Raw genomic sequence first — 25,823 nt, 5'->3', positions numbered from 1 at the left:
AATGGGGATCTGGTGCTTGCACTGGAAGGTGAAAGCAAAACAAGGAAGGATTCCTGAGTGCTCTGGTGGCCAAGGCTGCTGTGCCAGTTAAAAGACCCTTCTTATTGGTTGCCTTGCTCAGCCCCTCAGTAACTCATCCTGGCACAGCAGATACCAGTGCCCCAAAGGGAACAGGATTCGGCCCAGTTAACAGCACTGCTACAGAGCAGGGTTTGAAACCATCTGAAAGCAAAGGGGAGAGGAAGTATTAAGGCAAGCGAGACAGAAAGATGAGACAACCCAAAGGAAGGTGACAGTGGTTCAGGGCAGCTTAGTGTCTGTACCCTTGAAGCACCAGATGGGTTAAGCTCTCTGCAGCTTCTCCCAGCCTCAGGATTCCCTCCTTTAGGGATTGTCACCTAAGTGACAAACTGATCCCTTGAAGGAGAAGAGGAAAGGAGTGAGCTTTCCTGTAACTACTAATGCCTGCAGGAAGGAGTCCTCTAAAATAAGCTCCAAAGCCTTCAAAACTAGCAGAAACCAGCCTGGAAATTAGCTGCAGAAATCACTTTACCAACAGGCTTAACCACCTAAGCACTTAAAGCTCCCTAGCAGCTATTCCAAAGGAGAGGCACTGTGTGTTAGCATTAGCCACTGCTTTTCAGAAGGGAAAGGCATGAGTGTCATCTCACAACTGCCTCTTCCCCGAAAGATCTAATTCTCACCTAGCAAGAATCCTGTGAGGCCACAAAATGACAGGCTGAGAGGGCTCAAGTCCATCCCTCACCGAGATACAGGACAGATGACAAGAGAGAAGACAACACTCTACATGAAGAGTTCAATACCTTCTCTTGTCTGCACTGAGGAGGAATCCTGCATCACTCCAGGGAATTATGTGCTGCTTGTGGAGCAGCTCAATGGAAAAGCGAAGATTCCCTGGGAAATCCTGGGAAATACATATTCCAGCCTCTCTGTGGGTGCTGCTAGCTACTTGGTATTCACCCAGTCCAGGAGAAGAGGGGCTTTTTGGGCTCATTTCCTGTGAAGCTCTGTGCTTTCTCACATCCCAGCTCAGGGAAGAGAACACAGCAGTGTATTTGCAGAGCAATTAGCTGCCCCCTTTCAGAAAGAGCCAGCTTGGTTTCAAATGAATTCCTCTGGCTGGTGTGACACACAGCTGCCACATTCAAATCCAGGTTCAAGAAACAAACCACCCTTCTCTCAGCTGCAAAAAGTATTGACTAATATTAGAAATGCCTAGAGTCAGGTTAGTAAGTCTTAGTTCAAACCATATTCCAGTCAGCCAAAGCAACAAAATAGCCCCAAAACAGCAGGTCTGTAGGCAGAACAAAGCAGTTTAGTTACAAATTCACTACAGGGGAATAGTGAGGGCTCCACAGTGACCCTCTGGCACAGATCAGGGGAAAACCCCCCTCAAATCCCATGATCCCACTGACCTTGGCAAAGTCTCGGGAAATTTCTCTTCCTCTGCATCCATCACCTTCATCGCTCCAGGTCACGCTGCCATTCTAGGGAGAGGGAAACGACAGGATGTAAGGATCTGCATGGACAGGCTTTGCAGCCAGTTCCAAACGCTTCCAAATAGGCAATCTGGGGGCAAACACACATGCAAAAGCAGCTGCTGGCTTAGACCAAGATGACCAGAAAGACGGGGGACATTGGTGCATCTGTCCCATCTCACTTCCCTGGAAAGGGAAGTGGCATTTCACCTTCCAGGCTGCTACTGAAGGGAGGGGAAGTTTCCAGCCCTAAGTTTTAACCCATGGAATTGCATCACCAAGAAGTTGTCTTGGCACCAGGAAAAGCCATTCCAGAGGAAAGTCCTCAATCTGCTGAACCCTGTAGGAGGTGCTCTGCTGCAGTGAGGTTCAGCACCTAAAGAGATGCTCTGTGTCCATCCTTTTACCAAGTGCTCATCCTAGAGCCCCTAGGAAAGGTGCAGGTGTTACTCAAGCATCCCTCCCTCCTACCAGGCAACACTTGGAAATGCCCTTCTGTCCTCCCCCAGCTTGCCTGCAAAACCAGAAGAGGGAGATAAACCCCTTGGAAAGCTTCTTGCCCACCCAGGACATTTCCTCCTGGAAGCTGCCGGATGTGCCTTGTCCTCATAGAAATGGAAAGCTCAGCTTTGCTGGATTAAGGTTCATTCTTCTCAGGCATTAAAGGGATTACTCTAGTTGGGCCTATTCCACTTGGTAAATCATCAGCTTGAAATGATCACCAGAAGGAGCAGCCTCTGGCAGTATGGCAGAGGCCAGGTGAATGATGATGAGATACATTCAAGCATCTTTAAACCATCAACTTCTTGAAGTGCTCCAGAGCCACTCAATGCAAGAGAAGAGCCAAATCCACTCAACACAGTACCTCTGATTACCCTGTCCTGATAAACACCCAGCATCCTAGCACTGAGCACTGAGGAGAGACAGCAAAAGGTTTCAGCACAAGAAAAGCCAGCATGTGAATTAGAGAGGTGGTCCAATACCTGAAATCTCGGAGTCATCTGGTTGTGACACATCCATTGAATTAGAAAGATGAATAGCTCTCGTCAAGGCCGGGCAAAGCTACACTTCCCCCTTTAAACAACACTGCAGTGAGCTGCCCTAATGCCTGCTGATTTAGTTTGAGCCAGTAATTCCTCCTGGAAAGTCAATTATCCAGTGAGTCCCATCAACTGAAAGATATTTAATGGGGGATTATTGCCACTTCTGTTATGTCAGCTGTTTATTGCAGCAGATCAATTCCCAGCCCTCTCTAGGAAGGGATCTGAAGCCTGGTTTTGTTCACAGGAGGATTCGTCTTGGTGTCCTTTGCTAGCAGAGATAAAAACCACAGGGCTTTGCTAATTATGGCAACATCCAGCTGCTCCTCAACCCCTCCTGCCTGTTAACCGGGATCAACAAACCTGTGTGACCAGTTAGAACAAGAGAGGGTCACTTCAGAAGGCAGCAGGTAGTTCCCATCCTCAACTTTACACACTCCAAAGCACAATGATTTAGAGGGAGCTGAGCCAGTTTCTTCCCAAGTGGGTATTTGCTTATAAATCCAGAGGGCAAAACTGCTTCTGGGGTTAAACTGGGTGCTCCAGGAAGCAAAACACTTGCTTTCATTGGGAACTCTGGTCATGCTGAGAGCTTATTCCGCTACATTTGAGGAAGGGACAGGAAGAAGAGGGCTTAAAGGAGACAATTCTTTACTGCCAATGGGTTTGAAATTGCTAAAATGTCAAGGAACAAAACTTTCCATGGGATTAAAGTCTCTTGAGAAGTTATTTTACTTTCCCTATGTGAAGACAAGGGGTAACTGGAAAAGAATGCCAAGATTAAGGTTTGATACCGAGAATAAGCAGAATACCTACAACCTACTTCCATTAATACACCCTAAGATGCTTGAGGGCACAGAAGTAATGCTCCCCCACATCCCACTAGTGAAAAGGAGCTTAAAGCTTGCTGAAGCCATCAGTGTTTCACCATATGCCCAGAAAAGTGGCAGAGATGGATCTAACCTGGCATGACACGGAGTGAGCCGAGGTGAGAGCCAGCAGCCAGCATTAGCATTTCCTCCTGCAGTAGCTGCAAAGGTTTAAAGCCAGTTACCACTCCCCATGTTAAGCTATCAGAGGCGATAAGGAGAGGGCTTCTCATGCACCTCAGTGTACACCAGCACAAGCTGGAGGCCCGAGGACAGAGCACAGGTTTCCTCTGGGTGGCAGAGTTCGCAGAGTCTCGGGCTAGTGTGAAATGTCAGCTCAGCAGCTGGGAATAAAGCCTTATTTATTCAGAGAGCAGAGTACATGCACTACAGGCGCTTTCCCAGGCTCAGCTTTGATCTTGAGGGACCACTGCTCTCCAAAACCTTTGGGTCCATGCCAAGGTTACAAGAGAAGGTATCAAACACTGGCAGGGTTCAGAACAGCGACTCGAGCACGACTGGAAGGGGTAAATCAGGGAAGAGCCCCACAAAGCTCCTGAAGCAGCTCCTGATGCAAGAGATGCTTCACATGCAGAATAAACTACATTTTGCACAGCAAGAGAGCTCAGCAGGAGCTTTGGTATCAAGCTTCCTTTCCATTCCTCCTAGGAAAACAAAGTTACCCTATGCTGAGAAGCCCTCCTCTGTACGAACAGCAGGAACCTGAGAAATCAATATATCCTCACAAGTCATTAAAAGACCTTTGTATAAGTCAGGCAATAGTAGCAGGAAGGAAAAAACACTGTTGAGAGAAGCAGGGCATTCTCTGGGGAGAGTCCTCCTTCTCCCTCTGCCTGTTTGCATCAGGGGAATTTGCTGATGTTTGACAAACAGCCTTTGCATCACCACCGGCAGGAATTTATCGGCTTTCTTGCAGAAGGAGGTGGGAGAAGCCCTCAATGCAAAGCCCGAGCGAGAAGGCAGAGGTGTCGGGAAGGGCTGGCCACCTCCGCTGCCTTCCCCCTGCAGACACCTCCATCAGAGCCCCCCAGGGCTCCCCCTGCCCCAGAGGCTGCAGACCTGGCTTCAGAAGCAATTATATCTGGACCTATTTTAGGATTACTCCCTAACCACCTGGAATATCTTATTAGAGGGAAGCTCAGATGTCCAGAGCAATTTTGGTTTCCAATCCCACATTCAAAAGGCAGAGTTAACCCTGAGTTGCCAAGCAGACAAGAAAAGGGGAGGACGCTTTCCTCCTTTGCCCAGCCCATTCTTTTGAGGACAAAACCCTTATAAACAAGCAGCCTCAGCCCCTCTCAAATGTTCCCATCTCACATGTCTGTCCCTCATGGAGACCAAGAAACTAATCAACCCCCTGTGCTCGACATGAAGTATTAAGGCAAACAGAACAGCTCAACATCTCCTCCAGTCCTGCCTGCGCAAGCTGCAGTTAGTGTGCAAACTGGGACCTTGATGAGAAACTGGAAATGCTCCTTTTCCAGGTCATTCCCTTCTCCCCCAGTTTGCTCCAGCTGTTTGAGAGAAGCTCAGCTAAAGCTCACTGAGGTTTTCTCAGACTACCAAGTTGTATTCAAATGGGAAACTGAACTGGAGAGAACCCACTAAAGCTTTAATATGTAAAAGTAAAGGGGAAACAAAACCTTCTGGTGTGAAACTCAGCATCATTCTGCACCTCCTTACTGCAGACCTGCAGTCTTGACAGCTTTCAGGCTAGAAACCTGCTGAAATACCCACTTAGGGCCAAGGCTAAAGGTTGCAATGCAAAAGAAAGCCCCTCCCCTACCCCATGAGTTAACTGAAAGCACTGAGTCAATGAAAAGGTAGAGGGGCAGCAATTTCAGGATTATCAGAGAATCCCCCAAATTCCTTTTGTGGGTTGAGTTAAGCCTTAGGAAGTGAAACAGATGCTATTAGAAAGAAAACTGTTGTACTACAAACCGCTGATAAGATCAGGACTACAGCCCTGAGCTGCAAGTTCTCAAGCATGGAGAACCAAGTTATAATTACTGCGTGCACAAGCTCTGCTGGAACTGGAATAAACCCTTCCCAGTCTGACTAATAACAGCTCAATTCAATAGCTGCAAGCTTCAAAGCCTGCTTTGGAAAACCTTGGAGTGATGGCAGGAATTGCAGGGAGGATGGGGAAGAAAAAGAACGGATTGAAGTTAACAGATTAATTGCCTTTATTTATTAAGGCCTAGCGAGTGCAGCACTAATGTAGTTCTTTGCTTCCTTATCCTTAAGGAAAAGTTGGGCTCTTTGTGAATGACTCCTATTCACAAACACTCAGAGGAATTAACTAAAACCTAAGTGACAAGAAGATTTGTTCAGTGCTATAATGGCTGTGGGAAGAGAAATTCGCACTGCCACAGGAGAGTCTCAGATTCACCCTGAAGTGAGGAAACACAGTGTAAGAGGACAACACATTCGAGCACCTTCCCACCTCCTGCCTCCAGCATCAGCTGGAACGTCTCTAAATTGGCACCAAGAGAAGCTGAAACTATTCCTAAACTTAGCACCTGTAAAAAGATGCTAAAATAAGCCTTCTCTTCCCCAGGATATAAATGAGCTTCTCACTCTGCTCCTTTGCATCCAGATTTAGCACAGTCACTGCAGTATTACATAGCCCTGCTGAAGCCTATGTGACTGCCTCCTCAGATGAAGAGCTGGGGGAATTCTCTGATGTCTAATACAGGTTGTTTGTAGGCTGCTGCCTCCAGTCATCATCACAAGCTGTTTTCTTGGTTCTCCTCTCTCATACTTGATGTCCTAACCAAAAAGGTGACTGTTGCTCCCATCACTGATGATGAAGTGAACACCAAGTGAGGTGCTAAGGCAGAAGCAGGCTGTCATGGGGATGAAGACTTCTTCAAGCCTAAGCCATGAACTGCAAGAGAAGTTCATGTCCTTACAGAAAACAGCTTTCAGTAAGAGAGAAACCAACTATCTGACACGAGCCCTTCATGAAGAATTCTCTGCCCACACCATCACAAAGATACTGAGTGACCCACATAAGGAATTAAAAATCCTTATGGACTGGGCCCTGGACACCTGAAATAACTTTGAGGCAAAAATACACTGTGTGAAATGCAACTTCTTTCTCCCTGGGACCTTCACCCCCACTGGATTAATGAGTATCTCCTGAGCAATACCTCAATACACACACCACTTGAGGCACATACTTAAAGGTTCTGGAATCTCAGCCGCTCATTCCTAGACCCTAGAGCAAAAGCAAAGTAATTATTTTAAGCTGACTTATCTTAATAAACCCCATGACCTTTGTTGAAGTTTAGGGCAGGATTTTCAGGAGTAACTGGTGATTTCTGAGAATCTACCATGAAACACCCCCAAAAAGCAGATCACAAACCACTCTCAGACAGCTGCTTCACAGGGACTTACCTTGCTGTGTTTAAGGCAGCATTAATATCAGCTGATGCCTGAAAACCTTGGCTTCATTTTTACATTCCACCCCGGAATGCACATACTCATGTGTGTGCTGTAGTAAACAGCCTGGCAAAACTGCTCCTGGTAGTGCTGCACACCAGCCTGGAGTGGGAAAGGAGCAATGCAGGTCCTGCCTTCCCTGCACGGCTCTCCCTGGTAACCAGAGCCATCCCCAAGCAATGTGAGAAGCCACGGGCTGAGGACCCACACCTTCCAGCTGCTAAAAGCATCATTTTCACCCACAGAATTAAAGCCTCAGCTTCCTTCAAAGACAGGCAAAGCCACAACACCCTTTCCCCAGGATTTGGAATGGATTTTCAGGGGATTCAAGCGAGCTGAGCATAGCCCCCCCACCCCGCCCCAGCTCTTCTTTCGGGCCTGCAACTCCCTGACAAGCAACTGCACTCACTCCCTTGTTGTTTTGTGCTGACAAGATTCCCACCGCCCCTGTGCCGTAAACTGAGCCAGCTCTTTTGTCTGCTGCCTTGTTCTACAATTATTTACTTGGCTGTCCAGGATGGAACAGAATGGGGCTTCATCTTGCTGGTAGATTCCACCTTTCTGCCATCCTCACGCCACGTACCTTCCAGGCAGCGTTAAATACACTTTCAACATACATTTTTCTCCAAGGGCATCACTTTCAGAAGCACAATCTACACTTGAAAGAAGAAATAGAAGTGACTTTCCCCCCCTCCTTCTGCAAGCAAGAGCCATTACGCATACCACAAATACTCCCAGAGCAGAGCTAGCTGGAAGCAGTGTATCCCAACCGGTTATTAGCCTCCATCTCAAGAAGAGCTAAAAGAGGCAAGATGAGGAAGCATTTAGAAAACCAACTGGAGAACACAGGCTCTTCTGCATTTCATCCTGGCTTTTTCAGCTTAGCACAACCATTTCAGACAAAGCCAGAAGAAAAAACCCAGTATCTTTAAAGTAAGCCTTTGAAATAAGAATGTCAAGCTGTCATGCCAGCTAACAGCTCTTGTCTGCCCACCACATTCATTCCCACACCTCCAGCAAGCCTTACCAGCTCAGAACTGGTACACTGCAGTTAAATTTTTACTCCCTGCTATGCAGGCTGCACTGGTGAATACAAACAAGTTCATCTGCAATATTTACCCTGCCCAAGGTGAATATTCTGCAACAGCATCACTAATACTGGCCACTTCAGTATGGCCTTTTGAGCACCTTAACGAGAGTTCACCGGTATCACTACGAATATAAGCTATGCCTTACTGGGGCTGTACTGGAAATCCAGTATTCCATCTCCAAACACCACGTTTCCTTTTAGTTTGGCTTCCTGGGGAAGCTCTGTGCACTCTGGCTTCCAGAAAAAGCTGGTCTGACATCAGACTAAGGTACAGTCTTCTACCAAAACACTGCTTTGGTTACTGCTGCAACGAGCCATAGCAACTGGATCGGTGTTAGTGCACAACACGCCAGCTGTAAACCAGTGCTTTTATCCTTATATTTTTTTGCCATACCAAATCAGCTCAGACCAGATCTAGCTTGCTTAATGGTCATCTTCCAAGAATAGGCAAATGACCTAGGAATCAAGCCTACTGATTCAGTAAGATTCCCAGGACTCTCACAAGATAAGCAAATACTGGGAAGAAACACAAAGACATCCTGTTAGCACCAGCTGAGCTAGACATAAAACCAGCCAAAGATGTTAAGCTTATTTGGGGTTATTTTGAATGTGATCCCCCTAACTCCAGAGCCCTGCCTATAATTCTCCACCCAGAGACCTTGAAGAGGAAGTTACTCCAAGCCAGTAAATACAGAAGCAACTTCTCTAGCAAGCATCCCCTGTCATACCCACCTCACGTCCCTACAACAACTTCTTTCAACCTAACCCCTCTTGAGAAGCACACCCAGAGAAAACACAGCAGGAGCTGGATGCCTGCTGCATCCCATGCACCAGGGCTACTTCACCAGCACACTTTACAGGACCAAGAGTACAAATGCCATTCACCTCATCACTCAGAGGAGTTCCTGCCATGCAGCAGTGTAGAAACACCAGAGTGGTCCTGGTTCGCAGGGCAGGAGCCTTATGGAACAGGATTAAAACTAAAGGCTGCTGAGCTTTAGCAGTTTGTCATCAAACTGCTGCCTGTGGCAGCATGAAATGAACGATCTCGTGCATGCAACCAAGGGGAGAACCTGGCCAGAGAGCCCACAGCAAGCCTTCAAACACCCATGTTCACCAGCCAGCACAAAGCAGCTCCCACCTTCCTCCATAGGGTTTGCGGGAGGTAAGGAAAACCAGCTCTGGTTTTGTCCACAGTTTCTTAGCTCAAAGAACTCTACCTGAAGCAAACCCTCTTCACACTCAGGTTAACATCTGTAGAAAAGGACAATTCAGTCCTACTTTATCCTTATTTAAACCATGCAGTCCTTTAGCTCAATTTCAATACCTATAAATGCTGCATAAGTCTCTGACAGCCTGCTCAAGTTAGCTCTGGAACAAAACAGCACCCAAGTGCTACATTAACTGAAATACCCACTTAGAAAAGAATCCTTGATCCTCTGGCATCTACCTACAAGGAGTAGTAATTCTTCATTCAGAGGCAGAATTAACCTCCTGCCAAAACCAAGCAGTAGCAAATCAGCACTTCCCTTCCCACACATGAAATAGAGCGGCTCTGCTTCCCCAAAGGATCAGGACATACGCTCTTCCCACATCACAAACCAGAAATCCAGCCAACAACACAGCATCCCCCAGGTCTTACACAAAGGGGTTATAGATGTGAAGTAACTCAAGGCATTAGCAGGCAAATGCCTGCACCCAAAATAAATATAGCACCAGCCTGTTCCCTCTGAGCGGCAGCACAGCAGGGAGATAGAAGATAATAAACGAGCCAAGGATCAAAACTCTACCTACTCACAAAGGTTCTGAGAGTATCTGTGAAGCAAATCAAGCTCTTGAGCTATCTCTTTATAACAGAACAAGCCAGGGCAGCATTACTCTGCACATGCCCTGCTCTTCCACTCTTTCCAAAGCTCCTGTAACAGGGTACCAGGCTAAAGAAACTCCTGGTCTGGCTGAATCTGGGTTTTCTTAGAAGGAAGCAACATTATGACTGACCTGCTTGAGCTGCTCATCCAAGCGCCAGTTCTGGCGTCCAGACGGGGAACCGGCATACGGCTGCTTACTAGTGTCTTTACCCTGTTCTTCCTTGCCCTGCTGTCCCCGCTGGAGGCCTGATGCTGGCAGAGGATTCGAGGTAGAAGCCACTCTTTGGTTGTGATGGGCAACTTTGGGAGCATGGAAATATTTCAGAGCAGAGCAGGTTTCTTTCCCAGTCACATCAGCGCCATCCTCAAGATCACCGCCTTCTAAACCCCCTTCTTCTTCCTCCTCCTCTTCCTCTTCTTCCTCCTCCTCCTCTTCATCCTCCTCCTCCTCTTCTGGCTCAGAATTCATGCTGCTCTGATCAAAAGCCCGTGTAGCTCCGGCTGCAGGTGGGCCTCTGGCCAAGGGACCAACAGTGGAGCCGCCTGAAGCCCTGCCAGATGTGGCTGCTAGGACAGCCTGCTGCACGGCCAGCTGCTGCGTGTAGAGCAGCTGGGCTTCCCTCATCTGCCTCTGCTGTCTCTCCCTGGAATCCATCTGCAGAGGCGTTTGCTGCTTCTGCTGCTGCTTCTGCAGCTGCTCGACCACAGCTTCCAGCTTCATCCCGCAGTTTGCATGGCTGGGAAAAGAGGGGGGTGGTTTTGACTTTATCTCGCAGGGTTCAAGCTCCGACCTTGGGAGACTGGCAGAATCTGAAAGATAGACAAATATTTGTCTGTATGAATATAAAATGCTTTCATCTTTTCCCCAGGAAGAGGATAAATAGAGTGCAAAGCCAATACTCTTTCCTGTGCAGGAGACCGTGAAACAATCAGCTTCATGTTTAACAGCCTCAGGCTCAAACTTGCATTCAATTTTCAGACTGTTTAATTGTATTTGCAAGCCGAACACATTTGCTATAACCTCAGTTTCGTGCACCCCAAAGACAGCATCTGAAATGCCTTTGTCCAAGGTCCCAGCACTTTTTCCTTCTATGCTTCCTAAATAATGACTTTTGAAAGGTTAAACATCGAGGGTTTGGTGCTTCTGAAAATGCTGCCTTAAAAGGAGATAGCTGGGTGATGAGCTTGACCCTGTTTCTACCGGAAAATGGGCAGGGATTTACTGCCCACCAATTAGATCTACATTATTTTATGCTTTCATTACATGAGCAAATTCTTTACACTTCAGCCATCTTTCTTGCTAAAAAAAAAAATCTCCAAACCACAACTATATGTAGCCATTATTTTCCCCAAGGAGAGCAAGATGAGAGTCCAGCAAACACCACTGTAGCCTGAATCAGACTGCTGAGCACCAAGCAGCTCCTGCCTCTGGTTCCCGGAGTTGCCAGCGCATCCCAAGCTCCAGCCATAGCCTCCCCTGACTTTTCCCAGCTGCAGGATCGCTCTCAGCTCTGCATTTGGACCTGCAGCAAGCCCGTGCTGAGCCTCCTCTTGGGCAAAGAGCACCACCACAGCCTGCAGCCAGCCTAAATCCTAGAAGGACAACTACGCCTTTAATCCCCGAGCATTAAAACCAGCGGGTGTATTTTGGACCCTGTGTCACAAACTGGACCTGCTATCAAAGACCGGCCTTCTCAGGGTTGTTTTGATGCAAAGAAAGATGCTTAAACGGATCCCACTTGCTACACTTCAAGGTTCACTGATATCAAAATACAGCCAGCTTAGAGAAACAAAGGAAAGGCCAACTCCAAACAAGCGCAGGCTCCCAGCCACCTCCCACCGCCCTGTTTACAACCAGCCCTCTTCAAGGCACATACTTCGAAAAGAGACTCCTTTGCTAGCACTCATTTCCAAACCAGCCCCAGTTCTGCTCTACAACAACAAATAACCTACCGGACACCGCTTTGAAAAGTGAAAGGCAACTTCCAGCACCCTCAGTGCAACTCGAAGTCATCTTCTAAGGTGGTCAGGTGGAGCTTCTCACACAAAAGTGCCCACCAGCTCCGATGCCCAGCTCATTTCTCCTCCACAAACTCTTCCCTGTGCTAAACACCAGCCCACCACTGAGCTGAAAAGCCTCACTGGTGCGTTTGCATCTTTATCTAGCAGCAGCACAGCTTTAGTGTGCAAATGAAACAATATAAAGTGGATTAGTGCAACAACGCATTACCTGGCAGCTGAAAAGACTCTTAGACTCCTTCTGAAGGCACAATACACCATCTGGCCTAGCTCCACACACACACTCCTCCAGTAAAGCAACAATGAACCGTTTCGGGTGTTGCAACACAACCATAAACCGAGGTAGAGAGCCTCCAGCCCACACCTCACTGCATATTGTTGCACCTGAGGCAGGGTGAGGCATCACCTGGGTGATACTGAGCAGTTACTACACGCCTCAGGTACATGCAACAATAATAAAGGAGCTGATAGTGGGTTTCCATGCGGAGCAAACACACCTCAGGTGCAGCACCACCCTGGTATGCAGCACCCGTGGCATTCCCAGAGCGCAGGTACAACTGACGACAGGATTGATGCATGGATGCACAGGGGCTTCTCCAGAGCCCAGCCTCCCAAAAAGGTGAACTCTGGCTCCAGCAAACACGCCCTCAGCAAGAATTGGTGGTATTGGGAAGAGGCAGCTTGAGGAGGAGTGGGAAGATGCAGTGCTCACACCAAGTGATTCAACCGCGATATCAGGCCCGAGTTGAGGATAATGACTGCAACTGGACCAGTCACGTTAACCCTCTCCAGGTTTTAACACCCATTTTGCCCCTCAGCAGGGATATCCCTGACTTTCTGTGTTTCTCCCCGAGGCGAGGCAGGGCCAGGATCCAGTTTAACCTTCAGGTCCCCCCGCACCAGCCTTTGTGCGGGTTTTAAGCCCCGGGAGAGCGTTTTCATTAGAAAGCCCCCGGCCTGGAATGTTTATGACCAGGGTGCTGGGGAGAGCGCTCGGGGAAACCGACCCTTCCCACCGGGAAACACCTGGCAGAGTTAAAGCGGGAGGGGAGCGGCGGGGCCAGCCTTTGCCCAGCCCTACGGAGCTCTCCGGAGATGGTAAACAACGACCCCCCCCCCCCCCCCCCCCGGTAACACCGGAGGCCTCCCATGCCCCACAGCCTCCACTGAGCTCCCAATCCCTCTTCCGACGGGACCCACCCGGGGAAGGGAGGCTGCACCCAGCCCTCAAACCGCCCCTATGCCCCGCTCCGGTACCAGGCTCCAGTGCAGGCCTGCTCCCCCCAGCTTCAGTACCGGGCCCGGTGCAGGCCTATCCCGCCCCGCTTCCCTCCGCCGGTACACCCCCCCCGGTCCGTTACCTCCCGCAGGCCCGGGTCGCTGCCGCCCGTCCGCGGCCGGCTGGGCTCGGCTCCGCCCGCAGCACTGCCTCCTTCCGCCCCGCGCCGCCCCGCCTCAGAGCAGCCGGAAACGGGGCGGCGGAGGCGGGGCCCGGCAAACGGAAGCGCCCGCCCCGCTTCCGGGTACGGCCCGCGAATACCGGAAGGCGAGCACACGCGGAAGCGGGTGAAGGGAAAAGAGAAAGGGGGCGGGGTTACGCCTTACCCGGGAGCCAATTACATTGAGGAACGTAAGGCAGCTTCCGGTTCCGGAAGGATAAAGGCGCGGGCGCGGGGCCGGGCGCGGCAGTCACTGCGGAGGCGCTGGTGCGGGTGCGAGGGGCGGCGCGCAGGTGAGCGCTGAGGTGGCCCCGGGTTCAGTCTCGCCGGTCCCCGGTATCGGGTTCGCGATCCCCGCCGCTAGATGGCGGCCTGGGAAGGGGCCAGCGCTTTGTGTTGGTGCCGGGCTTTGTTCCCTCTGAAGGCGTTTGTGGGGGCTCTGTTGGGGGCTCTCCCCTGCGCGAGGCCTGCTGCTTCTCTAGGCCCCGTGGGAGGGAGGGGAAGGGTCCTCCATGTCCTCTGAGGAGCTGAGGGTAAATACGTGTGTGGTTGGGGGAATGAATGGGTGTTCTGCTTCCTTGGTGGCTCCTCTCTAACTCAGGCCCTGTGGGGCAGGCTTTTAGATGCCTCAGTACCCCATCTTGCCTGCAAGTCCTTACTACTGTTGCTGGGGCTCCATAGGGTGGTAAATCCTTTTAGGCCTATAATGCATGGGGGCAAGTGTCAGGGCTCCCTGGTGTTCCTGCTGTGTTCTCTCTGAGGAGGGATGCTGACACCTCCCTGTTCCTGCTCACCTCAGGCCCAGTCAGTATGGCAGATGAGGAGATCGCTGCCCTCGTGGTGGACAATGGCTCCGGCATGTGCAAGGCAGGCTTTGCAGGGGATGACGCTCCTCGAGCTGTGTTTCCCTCCATTGTGGGGCGTCCCCGGCATCAGGGTGTCATGGTGGGCATGGGGCAGAAGGACAGCTATGTAGGCGACGAGGCCCAGAGCAAGAGAGGTATCCTCACGCTGAAGTACCCCATCGAGCACGGCATCGTCACCAACTGGGATGACATGGAGAAGATCTGGCACCACACCTTCTACAATGAGCTGCGTGTCGCCCCAGAGGAGCACCCTGTCCTGCTCACTGAGGCCCCCCTGAACCCCAAGGCCAACCGGGAGAAGATGACCCAGATCATGTTTGAGACCTTCAACACCCCAGCTATGTATGTAGCCATCCAGGCTGTGCTGTCCCTCTATGCCTCTGGCCGCACCACTGGCATTGTCATGGACTCTGGGGACGGTGTCACCCACACTGTGCCCATCTATGAAGGTTATGCACTGCCCCACGCCATTCTGCGTCTGGACTTGGCTGGCCGTGACCTCACTGACTACCTCATGAAGATCCTCACGGAGAGGGGCTACAGCTTCACCACCACAGCCGAGAGAGAGATCGTGCGGGACATCAAGGAGAAGCTCTGCTACGTTGCTCTGGACTTTGAGCAGGAGATGGCCACGGCTGCCTCTTCCTCCTCCCTGGAGAAGAGCTATGAGCTGCCTGACGGGCAGGTGATCACCATTGGGAATGAGCGCTTCCGATGCCCTGAGGCCATATTCCAGCCCTCCTTCCTGGGGATGGAGTCCTGTGGCATCCACGAGACTACCTTCAACTCCATCATGAAGTGTGACGTGGACATCCGCAAGGACCTGTATGCCAACACTGTGCTGTCCGGGGGTACCACCATGTACCCGGGCATTGCTGACAGGATGCAGAAGGAGATCATAGCCCTGGCTCCCAGCACCATGAAGATCAAGATCATCGCCCCACCGGAGCGCAAGTACTCGGTGTGGATCGGAGGCTCCATCCTGGCCTCACTCTCCACCTTCCAGCAGATGTGGATCAGCAAGCAGGAGTACGACGAGTCTGGTCCCTCCATTGTCCACCGCAAGTGCTTCTAGAGGGATGCCCTGGGCCAGAATTGTTCCTTATGCTTGGTTTAAGTAGTGATGGAACCCCCCCATTAGGCTGTAGCTCTCCCATGGCTGCTTTTCCTCCTTGTGGCTCGGAAGCAGGCAGAGGGTGGTTCACTTTTCCAATGTAACACTGGTAGGATGACACTACATTACACTTGTCACCTTTAGCTGGGTCACAACTGACTGCTGCGTAGGAAAACAAATAAACTTCTTAGGCTTTAAAACCTACAGGAGGCTGTGTTGGTTTCTTTCAGGGTGGGCTCCTCCTTGATGTAAAGGGTTATGGGGACAGGGTTTCCAACTCGGGCACCTAAAATGGTACTTAAAACCTAAATGTTTGGGGCACAAATCCTGTTGTGGCACCTCTTACTTGTGCCACTTTAAGAACTGTTAGTGAGGAAAGCTTGCCTGGGATGTGGCTCTCGCTCTACTTTGTACTTTCATGGTAACTTGGCCTTTTTTTAGATCACAAACAGCTCTTGTCCAAAAGCTGCCTCCCTGGCCCGGGGTTTGGTGGCTGGAGCAGCACTGGAGTCTCCTTTTTTTTGGGAGAGGGTGACAAGACAGGGCTGAGGCTCAGGGGAGGCTCCTGCCTGCTCTAGGGACTACAGGAGCCCCTTGCCCTGCGGGAAGGCTCCATCAGCAACGTTAACGGGAGGGCAGCTCCGCGTCTCGCGTGTCCCGGCGGACTCGGTTTCCCAGCGTGCACCGCGCAGCACTTCCGCTGGGCTGCGGGCCCTGGGGCGCCGCGGGGAGCGCAGGTCGGGGTCCTGCCCGCGGAGGGGGTGAGCAGCGGGGACCGCCGGGGCCCCTCGCTCCCGGTCTCCGCACCGGCAAACGGGGGGTTCGGGGGCTGGAGGGAGGAGGGGGGGGGCGGGGGGTGTCTGCCCGGAGAACCGGGCCTTGCGCTTGGCTTCCTCCTCTGCTGGCGGGGGCCTCCCCTCAGCGCTGGTTAAGGCAGAGGTAGGGACCTGACAGCGTGTCTGGGCTGTGCTGCCTCCCGTTAGCGTTTCCCGGCACGGGGAGGCTGACGCTGTGGTGGTTGGTTAACGCGGAGGCTCACTCGGGTTTGTTTCCCTCCCCGGCAGGGTCTAGGCTGGCGCGGCTGCGGGCGGTGCGGAGGCTGCGATGGCGCTGCCCGAGTGGCACATCGCGGTGAAGCTGGCGGATCAGCCCCTGGCTCCCAAATCCATCCTGCACTTGCCAGAGACAGAGCTGGGGGAGTGCCCGCTCGGGGGGTGCAGCATCTCCTACCTCAAGCAGCTCATCACCGGCAAGCTGCAGGAGTCCGTCCCGGACCCCGAGCTCATCGGTGGGTGCCTCCACGCGCTGTGGCCTCCTGCTGCTTGGGGCCATCCCTTCCTCTCCTCACTGCGGCCAGGACACAAACGTCCTTATGCTTTGTGCTGTTGGGCCGGTGGGAAGACTTGGCGCAGTGTGAGGGATCAAGGCATGTTCCAGAGCCTCTGGTGCGCTGTGATGGCCTTAGTGCCTTGTGATACAGATAGTGTTTGCTTGGGATCACAGTGCTCCTGCAGTGTTGATGCTCTTGTTAAGGCATCCTTTGACTTACTGACAGCAATGTGTCCTTGTGAGCTCTGTGGGAGAGGTGGGCTCTTCTCAAGGAGGTGGCAGAGTCACATTCTATGACTCAGCTCCACGATTTCCCTCTGTTATGGAGGCCCTGTGCTGCTGACCCCAGCACATGTGGAGCACTAACCCCTAGGCCCTTTCTGAGTGTGCTGGAGATGTTTAACTTTAGTTGCTCATCTTTAGACGTTTCTCTTCAGGTGTTTCTCTCTCCTAGATCTGATCTACTGTGGCCGTAAGCTGAGGGATGATCAGACACTTGATTTTTATGGCATCCAGTCGGGCTCCACTGTTCATGTCCTGCGCAAGTCCTGGCCTGAGCCTGACCAGAAACCAGGTGAGGAGGAGGAGACTGCGGGGTACTGCTTAGATCTCCTTGGCTCTATGTTCAGTGTGTGGGCTCCTTGTGGCCATGGAACAGCTTCTCTTGTCAGTTGTTTCTGGGAGGCTGACGGGGGGTGTGCAGGAGGAATTGATCAACGTGTTTTGGGGGGGAACTCTCCACCTCTAATAGCAGCAAAGGGGTGTTATGTTTTCTTGCTGATGGGAGACTTAAGGATTGAGCTATGTAATGTGGGTAGTGAATATCCCTTAATGACTATGATCAGTTTTAGGGTGTTACCAGAGAACCAGGAGCAAAGCGACTGGTTACTCAGCTTGAGGGATGAGCAGACGTATGTGTGTGTGTGTTCCTGGTCTGTGTGTGTGGAATAAGATGGGTTAGGTTAGAGCTGTCGCTTGCGTACAGCTCCTTTCGTGTGTGTAGAAGCTGAGAATGCAGTGACTTGTTGCGCTGTGGTAGCTCTACTGAGACAGTCATTAGTCTGGGCCCTTCGTCTCTGGGTGAGCTGAATGCAGGGGCATTAAGGAATCACCACTGCTGTTGAAGTCCCAGTGGCATGTAAAAAAGGCTGACAGAGGGAGAACTGTGTTTTATTCTGCTTTTCCTCCCTCAGAGCCTGTGGATAAGGTGGCAGCAGTCCGGGAGTTCCGGGTGCTTCACACTGCCCTGCACAGCAGTCCTGCCTACAGAGATGCAGTGAGTGGGGCCTCACGTTGGGCTGGCTGGTGCCTTTTGTCTGTCCTCTCTCTGTGAGGAGGGTGTCACAGTGGAGCCTCTGCTCCTCTGTTCTAATTTCTTCTCAGGTCTTCAAGATGCTGGGGAACAAGGAGTCGCTGGATCAGATCATTGTAGCTACGCCTGGCCTCAGTAGTGACCCTGTTGCTTTGGGTGAGTCCAGATGTGATCCAGAGGATCTGAGGAAAGCCAGATAAAGTTAATCTGTATTTAATTCCCGCCAGGGGAAAGGGAGAGTTCCCTTTCTCTGCAGAAAGTGCCGTTTTGGTCCCTTTGTTGAACATTAAGAGTCAGTGCCTACTCATGTATCCGTTGTAGATGTGCTCCATTGGTAGCGTTTGGGAATGGATAACGGCTTCAAAAGGAGCCCAAAGGAGAGCAGTGGGGATAGATGCTTCTTCCCTGCTGCAGCATGCTCATTAAATCCAGGTTCTTCTGGCCTGGATGTTACTTGGCTTTTTGGCACATTGCTGTGAGGGAAGTGGACTATGGGGTGCAGTCACAGCCTGGCTGGAGTGAGCCGGGTTTAATCCTGCCCTTAGGGTGGAGCTGTCTGTGCTGGAGCACAGCCTGTGGGATCTGGGAAAGCCCCATCCCTTGGGTGTGTGACTGTGCTCCAGAGTCTCTCCAGAAAGACGTAAATGCTTCAAGGGAGAACAATGACAGAGTATTTACACTGTCTGCCAGTGACTCAGTTCCTGAAAAACAATGAATTCTTTTGGTGTTTCCCATGGCTCCTGTTTGACTGGCTCCTGCTTCTTGTATCCTGTCTCTTTCTCCTCGTGTTTCCTGGTCCCTCCCAGGAGTCCTGCAGGACAAGGATCTCTTTTCAGTGTTTGCAGACCCCAACATGCTGGACACGTAAGTTCACATAAGCTGGTGCAGTGACTAAGCAGTGCCTTTGTTGTGCTGTTGTATAGGCTGCTGCTCTTTGGGTGGGCTGGAGAGTTCTGCTCCTGCCTGCCAGGCAGATACACCAGGCCAGAGATTCAGGATAGGACACTTCTTCCTCAGCAGCAGGAAAGAGGGAGCTGATACTTTGATATACATCTACCTCTGCTTTAATAACCAAAGGATATTTAGTGGGATATGGGGCTGTCATCCTCTTGGGTTCATAGAACCACAGAATGGTTTAGGTTGGAAAGGACCTCAAGATCATCCAGTTCCAGCCTGGCCTTGAACACTGCCAGGGATGGAGCATTCACAACTTCTTTGGGCAACCTGTGCCAGGGCCTCACCACCCTCATAGTAAAGAACTTCCTTATATCCAACCTGAACGTCCCCTGTTTCAGTTTGAACCCATCACCCCTTGTCCTACCTAGGTTCAAACCTGGATCTGGTTGCTCACAGCACAGACTTGCTCCTATGAGAGCATAGGGAACATGCTTACAATGGGAGGGTCAGCGTGGGATCAAGGAGCCCCAGCTGCTTTAGCTGTGTGACACAGTGTAGGGAGGTACCTTGCTATCCAGGCAGAGGCAGCAGTGGTGGGGCAGTGCTGGGCACTGCTGTGCTGGGAGGGTCTTGGCTGGTGTGGAGCTGCTCACTTCCCTGTGTCCCCAGCTCATTCTCCTCTCTCTTTCCAGGCTAATCCCAGCTCACCCTGCCCTGGTGAATGCCATTGTCCTTGTCCTGCACTCGGTGGCTGGCAGCACCCCGCTCCCAGCCCCAGACACATCCTCCCGGGGCATGTCCTCTGGCTCCTATCGGGACATGCCAGGTACGTTCAGGCACACACCTCAGTGGGGACCCTGCAGAAAGGATGTGCTGCAGGGTTTGCAGGCGAAGCTGTACTGACACACGCTGGTCTCAGGGCCTCTCCCAGCCGAGTGTGTGTGGCGACTGTTGGTAGGAGAGTCCTGTGTGTGGCCTCTGTTTTGTGCAGGTGGTGCGCACTGACCTGCTGCACATGAAACTGCTGGTGCTAAGGCCTCTGTCCTAGCTGTGTGGCCAAGGGCTCCATGGGATTCTCATCTGGTGTCCGATTCCAGCCAGCACCCACTTTTCTCCATCTGATTTTCCTTTCTGTTGCAGGTGGCTTTCTGTTCGAAGGTCTCTCTGATGATGAAGATGACTTCCACCAGGTAAGCAGCCAAATGAGGTGGAATGGACTTGCCCTTAAAGCCTCCAAAGGTTTTCTTTCTTCCTGTTTCATGAGCATCACAAGCTGCTCTAGGGGTATCCTGGAGACAGACACAGACTGTGGTGTGTTTGGATGTTCTTCATAGTAGGATTTTCTTGTGTGCTGAGGTAGGGTCCCAATAGAACAATGCAGAAGTACAACTTGGGACAGCACTTGTCCTCAGCTTGATGGCCAGATTGATGCAGAGAGTTGTGCGTGGATGATGGATGAGTGTGACTGAGACGGGTGGGAGTGTTGGTCCCTGCCCTCCTTCTGCAATATAGGAAACTTTCCAAAGGGCAAAGTATTTTATAGGAGAAATTGCATATTTAGTCCCCAAAAGTACCAGTTAACAGCTAATTGTTTTGTTACAGGCTAAGAACACTTTGGTTTTAAGCTGATGGATGATACATTGAAAGGTTTGTGGGAAAAAGCACATCCCCTTCTGCCATGGTTAGCTCTTAAAAGCTTTGCACTTGTGACTTGCAAGTATTGTAGGAAAAGAAGCCCTGGGAAGGATCACACCAGCCAGATGTCCCTGGGACATGGACACCAGCATCTGAGGTGGTTTTGTTTCCTTTTCCTCCATGCAGAGCACCAGATCCACACCATCCAGCAGCACCTCTGGTTCCCGCCCGGCTTCCCTTGGCTACACTGGGGCTGCTGGGCCGCGGCCCATCACCCAGAGCGAGCTGGCCACCGCGCTGGCACTGGCGAGCACCCCAGAGAGCAGCTCCCACACACCCACTCCTGGCACCCAGGTACAGCAGCAGCCCTGGGAGGGCCTCCTGGAGCACAGAACCAGGGCAAACCCTGCTCAGGTGTGGGCCGAGTTCTCCCATGTGGGCTCCAGTAAACACGATGCAGGGGGTGCAGCAGGCATTGCGCTGTGGCCCTGGTTCCTGTGCCAAGTGTTCTGCTTCACGTACAGCTTCTTTCCTCCTAGGGTCATTCCTCTGGGACCTCCCCGATGTCATCCGGTGTCCAGTCAGGAACACCCATCACCAATGACCTCTTCAGCCAGGCCTTACAGCATGCCCTGCAAGCCTCGGGGCAGCCCAGCCTGCAGGTCAGTGTCACAGGTTCTTCCTTCCACCGCCCATGAAAGAAAGGCCTGTATTGCATTGAGTGTTGCAGGGTGGAGTGATTCTTCCAGCTGCCTCCTGAGGCAGAGCAGAAAGGGGCATCACTAAAGAAGTGCTTCTTGGAGGAGGCCTGATAGACCAATGCTCAAGTACTGGGTGGAAGTGGCGGATTTGGGGAGTTTTCAGCAAGTCTTTGAGCTTTCAAGATCTGTTTGCACGCTTAGCATTGCACATGTGAGCTCGAGAGAGGTGGGAGGGTGCAGTGTGGAAGAGTAGGCTGTGGGAAGACTGGTTTCTTTCCACTTGGACGCTTGTACCTACCCTTAGCTTCTTTTGTTTCCTGTCTGTAGAGCCAGTGGCAACCACAGCTTCAGCAGCTGCGAGACATGGGCATCCACGATGACGAGCTGAGCCTCCGAGCCCTGCAGGCCACTGGAGGGGACATTCAGGCTGCCCTGGAGCTCATCTTTGCTGGTGGAGCTCCCTAGCTTCTCGGGCAGGAGAAGCTGCACTGGTGAGTTGTGCTGAGGCAGCTCTGACATTCCTTCTCTGAGACTTGGCACTGAAACTCTTCTCTGCACTGGGTTCCTCTCTCCAGCATGGAGCAGGTGGGGTGGCTGCTCCTCTCCTTGCAGGTGGGCAGTGTGCTCCTGTTTGGGTGAGAGCAGCTCTTCCACATAGCCCTCTTCAGTCTCCTCCTCCTGGCAGGCAGAGACAAGACCTCAGGACTTGGTCCAGCAGGGAGAAAGAGGTGGCTCTGTGTGTTGGAGAGATGTTCTACAGTCTTATTCTCCTGCCTGTTGTCTCGTTCCTGCCCACCTGATGTGCCTCAGTCCATCTTGTGTTGCTGTTGTGGCTCCTCTGTGTTGAACTGTATTAAATGGACTCTATTCACTTGCCTGTTGTTTGGGTTGTGATCTGTCCTGGGTTGTGTTACCATGGCGTGGAGGGAACTGGAGAGCAATTTTTCGCCTGTTGTGGGACTGTTCTATCAGCAGAGGGCACTCCTCTAACGGAGTATCTGTATCTGTTAGAGCAGTGTTTGGGGTGCAGCTGACCTGCACAGCCTCCTACCAGGAGTTAGGCCAGTACAAAAGAACTGCTTGAGCTCCAAGAAGGCTCTGCAGAGAAGCATCACGTCTCTTGGAGCGTTGTGTTGGGTGAGGCTGGTGAGTCCTGCAAGCTCAGAACCAGGTGCAGGAGGTCATGGCCACCACACTGGTGACAGTAAAAGGAGTAAATGAGAAACACGAGGGTTGAGGCAGTTGCCAGAGTGTGAGATGCTGCTAAATGACCTGGGACAAGTGCTTTGTGACTGCTACAGGTTAGTCTGGCTACAGAGTGTCTTCTCATTCTGGGGGCTGTGTTGGGGGTCCCAAAGACAACCCCAGTCAATGGCAGCTGAGAGGAGCCAGAGCTGGGCCAGGCTTCACTCTGATTGTATCATTGAGATTAATAAGGCATGGGAGAGGAGCTGGTTTCCCTGGAATGCCATTATGCATTAGCAGTGAAGCTAAGAGTGGAAAATGCTCTCCTACCTTCAGGCTGCCTGTGCTCCCCTCTAATTCCTCTCCATGCGCTGCTGATAGGATCTCAGCTCTTACCCAGCAAATGCTGGGTTGTTCTCTCCAGGATGTAGCTCATTGACTGATAGACTTTAATCCTGTCTAGAGGATTAAGTCTCTCAGGAGGGGAGGGACTGCTTTAATTTTTCAGTATGTAGGAGATAGGATGTGATGGACATAACCAGCTTTCCTGATTTGATACACCCACCCAGGCCAGATGATGGCTCTGATTTTGCATGGGTGAAAACTGATTCATTAGCCCCCATCCCTGGTGCCTTCACTCCTTGCTTTGCTGGGGGAGTTCACAGCATCTGCCCATCATCCTCCCTCTCTTCTCCACAAGCCCTGCTATCAGCCCTCCATCCTCCTGGGATTAGCTGTATTGCAGATGCTGCTGCCCCAAGCCGGCTCTCCCAGCCCTGCTCAGGGCTGGCAGGGCTTGCTTTGGGAACAGAGGGACTGGTCTGCTTTGCTGTTCCATGTCAACCCTCAGCTTGGGGTTATTGCTGTCCCAAAATGGTCTTTCTTTTCTGTCCTGAACTCGTTTTTAGGGTTTGATCACTGTTGAATCACATTTAGTGTTCTTCCCTTATAAAGGCTATTTCTGCTTTTCCCTGTGTCCCAGATAATTGAGAATTGCCTGGCTCTTTTGAATAGAAAGAACTTTTTCCTGATTTCTTTTGCAAATTGTGATACTTGGCTTGGAGCACCACATGAGCCACCTTCTCTGTCTGAACTGGCTATAGCAGAGCAGAACTTGGCACTGATGCTGTTCACGATGCGGCTGCTGCGTGCGCTTCGCTTCCCTCATCTCGCCTGCCTTTGGCTGCCTAGAATAGACATGCTCAGCAACCAGGCAGATTTAGAGATGCAGGGATGGGAAGAGAGGCTCTGCCTGGCACTTGCAGGGCTGGTGCTGGAGGAAAAGGAGGAGGAGGAGGGGAAACTTTGCTGCAGGAGCTCCTGTAGGAGTGTGGAAGCTCAGGGATCCTCAGCTCTGGCTCTGCAGCAGCAAGTCGAGCACTGCCTTCCTGCAGGGAAGTTGTGATGTGCTGACTCCTGCCTGTTCCTTGTGCTCCATCCCTGGTGCTGCTGCCCTGACACCTTCCCCTCCTCCTCCTGCACCAGCTTAGGTTAGTCCTTCTGGGTTTGGGTTAGAGGTGCATCCATTCTCATTGGGACTTACGTGCATCCTGCATCCGCCACGCTCTGTTCACCAGCCAAGCATCACTGGTGCTGCTGCAGGAGCAGACTGGGGGGTGCTTGGCTGGCCTTTGGAGCTCAGAGCACAGTTCCCAAGTGTAAGCACTTGCAGTAGGGATTTTCTGGGTCTGACATAAAAGTTTTTTGGTTCAGTTCCTTCTTTGCCTACAGTGAGGTGATGGGAAGCAGTGATTGAGTGTGTACAGGAGTAGTGCCAGCAGCTCTTTGTACTCCTGTAACCTTGTTGTTTGTAACCAGATGTGCTCTGCTTTCCTACTTTGGCCATCTCTGATGGCTCTTTCACTCTCAGACACTCCTGAGCTCACTGTCTCCATGAGCAGCAAAGCAGTGTTGGGTGTGTGTGTGATGGGGTGGATTTCCAGCCAAAGGATGAAATGGAGACGGAGCACTATGTCCCAGGCTTTGCATCCTGATGGCTTTTGCAGTCCCACGGCCTATGTGACTGCCCACCTCCATCTTCTGCTTTCACAACCATATGTGAAGTGAGCACAAAGGGCAAAACCTATCCCAGGAGCAGAAGTTGATGTCTGAGGTAGTGACTGTAGACACAGGCTCTCTGGTGTGGGTGTGCTTGGGTCAGATCACAAACTGCCAAGGTTTCTAGCTCTTCAGCCTCGCTTTCTGGCTCCAAATGACTGGTGTTGGAGCCATTTCCCCTCATCCTCCCATGTCTCCAGGATTCAGGAATAAATGTTTCTTCCTTGCTCCCCCAGCCAAACAGAGGCTCTTAGTGTCTCCTGCTTGAAGGACCCTGGCACAGAAGCCAATTCCTGAGCTGGGAAAGGCAGCAGAGCAACTAAAGCCCAGCTCAATGTACAGGAGCCAGAGGCCTATCCATCCCAGTCCCATCGTGGCCACTGATTCACAAGCCTGCTGAAGGTGCCTTTCTCCAGTGCTCAGCATCTCCCTCAGGGTTTCTAGGGTACATCCATGTGAGCAGCAGCAGGGAATTTGTCTGGCAGAGCCCTTGAACATCAGCTTGATTTCCTTGCAAAGGACTCAGTGGTTTCCTGGCTGCTTTCAGCTCTGTCCTTGTGGGAATGCCAAAGTGTCAGAAACACCTAATCCTGTTTGGTTTTCCTTCTATTAGCTTTGGGCTGATCCTGGGAGCTAAATGGTCTCCCCAAGGGGAAGGCAAAGGGAAGAGGGGGCAGCAGGACCCCTCTTTTAATTGTTTCCTTTGCAGTAATGAAGTCTTGATCTTCCTCTTTCTCAGGCAAGCTTTGGAGGAAGGAGGAAGGTTTTACTGATGCTGGGACAACTGATGAGGAATAAGGTGAGAGCCTAAAGGACAGGGCAGCCTCCAGGGGGGATTTAGTCCCTTTCCTCACAAGAACCAACGTGTTTCTTTAGAAGAGGGAAGCTCTGGTTTTAGCCACAAAGCATCCTTTTAAGGAACTGTCCTTGTGATGCTCACTGAGCTCATCACAATAAAGCAGCGTGATTTTAAGGCAACTGACTATGGGTGAAAGCAGAAGTGTGCTAAAAATGTCACACTATGAAAATATGTCTATTTCCTGCTATTTTCTTCTATATTTATAATATTCTGATATTTGTAAATCAGTGTTTCTAAATCAGTGCATGTAGTTCCAGTTCTGCCTTACAAGGATGCTTGCGTTCAAGAGTATGGTAAGCAAAAGGGAAGGTCAGACGGAAGATGATAAACATCCCCTGCCCTGCCCTTTGAAGCCAAGACAATGGCTGAGCCACTGGCTTTGAACATGAAGCTTCCTGACTCCAGTCCTCTTGAACTGAGGCTGGAAACTTCAAACAGCCTGAAACAAACTCCCTCTCCAATGCTTTTAAGGTGAGAACAGGGAGTTTGGGGAGCATTTCTGACCACACAGTCCCTTGAGGTGATTTCCAGGGTGCCAGCACACAGAATGCTTGTCTCAAAACCACTTTGAGGCT

General features: G+C 51.4%; 3 protein-coding genes across 7 annotated transcripts in view; 2 read left to right on the top strand and 1 right to left on the bottom strand.

Annotated features, from left to right (window-relative positions):
• The window catches only part of ARID3B (AT-rich interaction domain 3B), a 29,470-nt gene extending 16,294 nt beyond the window's left edge, over positions 1-13,176 (bottom strand). For 3 of the 4 annotated variants that reach the window (XM_057421317.1, XM_057421326.1, XM_057421337.1), the window contains exons 1-2: positions 9,965-10,644; positions 1,437-1,508 (exon numbers count right to left, since the gene is read on the bottom strand). In XM_057421317.1, the coding sequence (XP_057277300.1) occupies positions 1,437-1,508; positions 9,965-10,555 (663 nt within the window). In that variant the 5' untranslated portion in view covers positions 10,556-10,644. Of the gene's footprint in view, positions 1-1,436; positions 1,509-9,964; positions 10,645-13,149 lie in introns of those variants that run through there. The other variant, XM_057421310.1, reaches the window with a different exon arrangement.
• Positions 13,177-14,008: 832 nt separating this feature from the next.
• Positions 14,009-15,476, top strand: LOC130605732 (actin, cytoplasmic type 5). The gene has a single exon (XM_057421453.1). It carries the CDS (start codon positions 14,103-14,105, stop codon positions 15,231-15,233), a length of 1,131 nt encoding a protein of 376 aa, XP_057277436.1. The 5' UTR covers positions 14,009-14,102; the 3' UTR covers positions 15,234-15,476.
• Positions 15,477-15,975: 499 nt separating this feature from the next.
• On the top strand, positions 15,976-25,369 carry UBL7 (ubiquitin like 7). Of its 2 annotated transcripts, none has more exons than XM_057421436.1 (12): positions 15,976-16,033; positions 16,337-16,560; positions 17,056-17,175; positions 17,795-17,877; positions 17,985-18,069; positions 18,720-18,777; positions 19,503-19,636; positions 19,951-20,000; positions 20,632-20,799; positions 20,985-21,107; positions 21,474-21,637; positions 25,129-25,369. In XM_057421436.1, the coding sequence occupies exons 2-11, from the start codon at positions 16,377-16,379 to the stop codon at positions 21,609-21,611; spliced, it is 1,143 nt and encodes a 380-aa protein (XP_057277419.1). In that variant the 5' UTR covers positions 15,976-16,033; positions 16,337-16,376; the 3' UTR covers positions 21,612-21,637; positions 25,129-25,369. The 2 variants fall into 2 exon arrangements, with proteins under 2 accessions (XP_057277419.1, XP_057277427.1); XM_057421444.1 differs by lacking the exon at positions 25,129-25,369 and adding an exon at positions 21,836-22,017.
• The last annotated feature ends 454 nt before the right edge of the window (positions 25,370-25,823 follow it).

The sequence above is a fragment of the Pezoporus wallicus genome, unplaced genomic scaffold (assembly GCF_028554395.1).
Source record: "Pezoporus wallicus isolate ANWC-B61680 ecotype Strahan unplaced genomic scaffold, APGP_CSIRO_Pwel_v1 contig_7731, whole genome shotgun sequence".
NCBI classification, from domain to species: Eukaryota; Metazoa; Chordata; class Aves; order Psittaciformes; family Psittacidae; genus Pezoporus; species Pezoporus wallicus.
Note: the sequence above shows the minus strand (reverse complement) of the source record. Positions and strands in the feature narration are given on the sequence as shown.

Excerpts from the sequence above, each read along its gene's own strand:
- UBL7 (XM_057421436.1), top strand. The coding sequence starts at position 16,377 with ATGGCGCTGCCCGAGTGGCACATCGCGGTGAAGCTGGCGGATCAGCCC. Across the intron at positions 18,070-18,719 it reads TAGTGACCCTGTTGCTTTGG|GAGTCCTGCAGGACAAGGAT; the intron begins GTGAGTCCAGAT and ends GGTCCCTCCCAG. Across the intron at positions 19,637-19,950 it reads CTCCTATCGGGACATGCCAG|GTGGCTTTCTGTTCGAAGGT; the intron begins GTACGTTCAGGC and ends TTTCTGTTGCAG.
- LOC130605732 (XM_057421453.1), top strand. The coding sequence starts at position 14,103 with ATGGCAGATGAGGAGATCGCTGCCCTCGTGGTGGACAATGGCTCCGGC.